The following is a 5,654-nucleotide window of genomic DNA, read 5'->3' on the forward strand; positions in this document are numbered from 1 at the left end:
ATAAATTTCATTATATTATTCAGCATAAGTCAGGGGCTCTTAATAAGGTAGCAGATGCACTGAGTAGGAGGGATTTATTAGTAATTACCTTAGTGCATGAAATAATAATAGGTTTTGAGAGCCTGAAATAATTATATGAAAGTGATGTTGAGTTCAAGGATTTCTGCACCAAGTGGAGTGGAAAGCATCCTTATGCAGATTTTCACATTCGAGATAGCTATCTTTTTAAAGGGGATCGGTTATGCATTCATTGCTCATCTTTAAGAGAGAAGTTAATTTGAGATATACATGGTGATGGTCTTAGCAGCCATCTGGGTAGAGACAAGGCTAATGCTAGTTTGGAGGAGAGATATTATTGGCCCCATTTGAGGAGAGATGTTGGTGCTATAGTCAAGAAATGTTATACTTGTCAGGTTTCTAAAGGTCAGTATCAAAATACTGGTCTTTATATGTCTTTACCTATTCCTAATTATATGTATTTACGCTAATTACTTCAGAAAAGAACGCCAAATTTCTCAATCATTTATGGATTACTCTTCGGAGATTTTTAGGAACCATGTTGAACATTAGTTCTACAAAAAAAATGGACAAACTGAGGTAACCAACAGAACTTTGAGGAATATGATTGCGAGTGTTTATGAGGATAAGTCGAAACAATGGGGTTTGGTTTTGCCTCGGGTTGAATTCACTTACAACAACGATGTGCATTCAACTATCGGGAAATCATCATTTTCTCTGGTTTATACTTTTGTGCGTAAGCATGTCTAAGAAGATGACAATTGTTAAAGAAGTTGTCATGGCTAAGTTAGAGGCTATTGGGCAAAAGAATAAGTTAGTTGCTGATAAACGCAGTAGAGTTAAAAGTTTTCAATGTAGGAGACAATGTGATGGTGTTTCTACGGAAGGAGAGGCTCCTAATTGGTACTTACAACAAACTGCAACCACGCAAGTATGACCCGTTCAAAATGATCTAAAAGATCAATGATAATGCTTATGTGGTAGCTCTCCCGGATTCCATGAATATATCCAATACTTTCAATGTTGCTGACATTCATGAATATCAAGCAGATCAGACTCTTTATCAAGAAGAGAATTCGAGGTCGAGTTCTTCAGAAGTGGAGGAGACTGGTGTAGGAAGGTTATATACGCGTATTGAAGAGGAAGTCGTGTGTCTGAAAGATTTGACAGGATTTATGCAAATTTGGCGTCTGATATTAGAATGACTATTATTATACCTTTGAAGTCCAAAAACAACATTTTAATACTTTACGCAATTTTCTTTATGTTTTATTTCTTTTTGGGATTAAAAACTCATTATGGTTTTTTTATTCTTTTTGTATTTAAACACTCTTTTGAGTGGTTGTTAGGATAATCTTTTATCATAATAATATTCAATTTTTTTATGGATTCAATAGTTTTATCTAAAAAATTATCACTTACAAAGCATAAGTTGTGACGGTTGAATCAAAGCTTCTGACCATACATTAAAAATCAAAGCAAACTTATCTAGGACACCAAACCCCAATTTTAACTATATATGGTGGTAAAAAATATCAAATACATTAGTCAATATTTTGATGTGGATTTTACTATGAAACTTTTTAACGGCTTAATCATATAATGGGTCGTCGTTTGTTACCTAAAACATGGATTAAACGACCTAAAATATTGATTATGGAGTTTGTTATATAAGACAAACTAATAAAATTGTTCACGCATATGTGTAAAAAGGTCACATCACATGTGTTATTCATTTTCACATTTTTATTGATATTTCAACGTATATTTAGTTCAATCTCATGAATGAAATTATATAAACTTAAAAGGGCAATAACTCAAGTAAATCAATAAACAGTTGGTAAAAAGGAATAAATAATTCATTCATTCATAAGACAAATTAGTAAATAAAAATAACAAGTTCAAACATAAATACTAATAAGTAAAAATGATAAAATAATGATCTCTCAAATTTCAATAGAAAACCGAAATAATCATTTGACAATATTACCCTCAAAATATACCCGTTAAGAATGACGTTATTCAAACTAATCCGACCGTTAGAAAATAACAATATTTCCTTTTCTGATATTCTCGTATCTTCTTTTCTTCGCCCTTCTCTCCAAATGCTGCAAAATCAAAACCAAAAATCAAGATCTAGTAGCAGTGTGTTTGTCTGTGACTGCATAACCGCAATAAAAATGGTGGAAAGTGGAGAACAAATGCAAAGTCCGGTAATCCGAAAGAAAACGGCTTTGATGGAATCAAATAGGCAAAACATGGCTTCGCTTATCAGTCCTAGGTTCAAATCTGCTGCTGCTATGGCTGGTTGGGATGAAGAAGCACTTTTGCTTGCAGCTCTCATTGTTGAAGATACCCCAGATCGAGATTCCAAACAAAAGAAACGTCTTGTTTTGAATTCCAAATCCCCTCTCTCCAATTCATCAAGGTAATAGTCATTTACTGTTTTTTTGTTCATCTTTCAGAAAACCCATCTGTAATTTGTATTATTTTTGTTAAAAATTGGTTCTTTATTAAGTATTGGTTGATTTGGTAGTTTTGTTATTGGGTTGATTATGATTAGGGTTTATCTAAATGTATTTTTTTTTGTTGAAAACTGTTTTTTGATAATTGGGTTGATTTGAGTTGTTATTTTGTGTTCAGGAAACGGAGATCTCTGAGGAACCCACAGCCGATTGTTCTTGATCTTGATGAAGAAGAAACCCCCAAAAAGGGTAAATTACCATGATTTTGATTTTGATTCTGATTCATGTCTATTTGAAGTGTGTTCTACTTTATTCATGTGATGCTGTTGTTAATGAACAGATAGTGGGAAGAAGAAGAGAGAAAAGAAGAATGGCGAAGAAAGTAAAGTTGGAGAAAAGGAACTGTCTAAGAAGGGATCTGATGTGAATTCCAACAGTTCTGCTCTTCCTTGTATGGATAAGCTAAGGGAGGAGCTTTCGTGTGCAGTAAGATTCTTATGATGTTTTATTCTGTTTTCTTTATATGTTCATGATTTTTTTTAGAGACAGATGGTGATTTTTATGTGTTTGTTATGCAGATTTGTTTGGAGATATGTTTTGAGCCAAGTACCACCCCTTGTGGTCATAGGTATCAAATTCAGACACAACAATACTTTTAGAAGTTGTCATTTTATGATTTGGTCAATTGAAGTTATGCTGTAAAATTCCTTAGGAGATACCATTTCATTTCATGTTATCTTAAGATTTTTGACCTATAATGTATAATCTTGCAGCTTCTGTAAAAAATGTCTGAAATCTGCTGCAGACAAGTGTGGCAAAAAGTGTCCTAAATGCAGGCAATTGATAAGGTATATAAAAACTAACTATAAACTGTCTTGTGAGCAATGTTTTAAAGTGCACAATCTTCCTATTGTGCACAAATGTGGTCGATGCAGCTGCAATTGCGGTGTCTGAAACTTTTATATTGTGGCCGTATTTGTGGTTGTCATGCAAATTAAGATTATGCTTATGAGGTCTCTGTTCATTGATCATAATGATAATAACATGTTGCAGCAATGGGCGATCGTGCACAGTGAACACGGTTCTGTGGAACACAATTCAACTTCTATTTCCTCAAGAAATTGAAGCACGGAAAGTTGCTGCTAGCACCATAAATAATAGACAAGCTGCTCAGAATACAATTCCAGAAACAACATTTTATACTAACCCAAGGAATAGAAGTTTACAACCATATCCATCCAGGGGTTTGAATTCAAGGAGAAATGAGGCGGCGACAACACAGGATGAAGAGGATGCTGCATTGGCTAGAAGGCTGCAAAGAGAAATTGATAGAGAAAATAACAACCGTAGAACTTCAACATTATCATCAATTGTAAGAGCGAGGTCAAGAAGAGGGGTTTCTAACCAAGATGAAGATGCTGCTTTTGCTCTAAGGTTGCAAAGAAATGAGTTTATGCAAGCTTTTAGAAGTAGCAGCCAGGAACCATCATCTTCTTCCTCCACATTATTAGCTGGACCAAATTTGAGGGCTATGGCAACTAGAGCCATGAATCTTCGTAATAGAGATAGAAGGGTATAATTATCAAGACAACTAGAAATGTATGCTAAGAACTTGGAAATGCATGATTAAACTGTACAAGCAGGCTATCATTATCCTGCAAGATGGCTGCAAATCTTGTGTGCATGTTAAGAACTTGGAAATGTATGATTAAATTGTACAAGCAGGCTACCACTGTTTTGAGTAACTGCTGTGAGAATACTGAATATTAGAATAAATATTTTTTAACATATTTTGTGTGAGAGTATCATTATCCTGCAAGATGGCTACAAATCCCATGTCTATGCTATAAGAACTTGGGAGTTATGAGTGCCTCTTTTGATGTTAATAGCAGTTCATGGGAACTTGGCTACATGGATTGGCAATATGATGTGTGTGGCTTATTATAGGTGTAACTTAGATGTTACTACGACTTGGTCCGAAAATAAATGTCACATTTGTAAAATTGATTTGTTTTCAATGTATTTTTAGTTTTTATCTTCCAATTATATTTACTACTTTATCACTTTTTTTTAATTTGTGTGAAAGTGTCTACTATGACACTTATATTAGTAGTCTTTGCTGTGTAAAGGTTTAAGATGGAGGTACTAATTAATTTTGATTAAATTGAAGGTTTAGATGCATGGTTTTAAATAATAGAAGCCTTCGCTGTGTAAAGGTTTTAAATAACAATAACGGTCACGTAAAGGTTTTTGCAAGTTCTGTTGGTACATGTGTTGCATTACAGATTGCTTTGATTGTTAAGGAAAAAATTGATTCTTTTAAAAAGTTGTTTAAAATAATTTCTTATTTTAAAACATTTTCAAAATGATACCATTTTGAACCGGGATAACTTTGATTGGACTCTAGAAAAGGACAGCCCAAAAAGCATCACAAAAGGACATCAATCTTTTGGCAGGCATGACCTGGCAGATCATGGGTTGTCCGCTTCGGCCCCGCGCCCATGGGGTGGATCGTCTGACCCATTTACATATATCCATTCATAGATAAGTGAATGGTTACGCGTCGAATCACGTGTCCCTGAAATGGCCAGTATTTGTCACTCTCCAAGAGTTATGGGTCGTCCGCAACACCTAAGATGAAAGGTCCAAAGACAAGAGTAAAGGAAGCAAACACGAGAAACAAGTGTTCTCCCGTTCTCATCCAAAATAGATAACTTTTTCCTATGATGAATCATCCACCGTCCAGATTAATGGGACAGTTGTCCAAATAGCCAGCTACGTCCCTCATAGACGGTTTGAAACGCTCTCAATATATAAAGGAAAAAGCGTGTCATTCTCAGGTATAAAAAATTCATTCTCATTTTCATATAATTTTGATTCTCTGACTAACTTTTGCATTGAAGTGTTAACCTTGCAAGTATATCCTCGTGGCACAGTATCAGAAGTTTAGCGCACCTTTTCATGATCTATCTCAATGTTTCATCAACAATTCTTGTTTCAGATCTGAGCAATGGTACCATATGTGGGAATTGACCTTTGGTTTCCGCAAATTTCTACGAAGAACTACAATTTTGTCCATCGAAGATCCAGATTACCAATCTTTATTCGTTGAATCATCAATCTCTTATCACAAGAACCTGAAATCAACTCTTTAAGATTATGGAAACATCA

General features: G+C 34.6%; 1 protein-coding gene across 1 annotated transcript; it reads left to right on the forward strand.

The window, feature by feature from the left end:
* The first annotated feature begins 2,062 nt into the window (after positions 1–2,062).
* Positions 2,063–4,271, forward strand: LOC127128018 (putative E3 ubiquitin-protein ligase RING1a). The gene is made up of 6 exons (XM_051057277.1): positions 2,063–2,446; positions 2,662–2,732; positions 2,824–2,969; positions 3,062–3,111; positions 3,257–3,331; positions 3,537–4,271. Exons 1-6 carry the CDS (start codon positions 2,124–2,126, stop codon positions 4,060–4,062), a joined length of 1,191 nt encoding a protein of 396 aa, XP_050913234.1. The 5' UTR covers positions 2,063–2,123; the 3' UTR covers positions 4,063–4,271.
* Positions 4,272–5,654: the final 1,383 nt, after the last annotated feature.

This window comes from Lathyrus oleraceus, chromosome 3 (genome assembly GCF_024323335.1).
Source record: "Lathyrus oleraceus cultivar Zhongwan6 chromosome 3, CAAS_Psat_ZW6_1.0, whole genome shotgun sequence".
Lineage (NCBI taxonomy): Eukaryota > Viridiplantae > Streptophyta > Magnoliopsida > Fabales > Fabaceae > Lathyrus > Lathyrus oleraceus.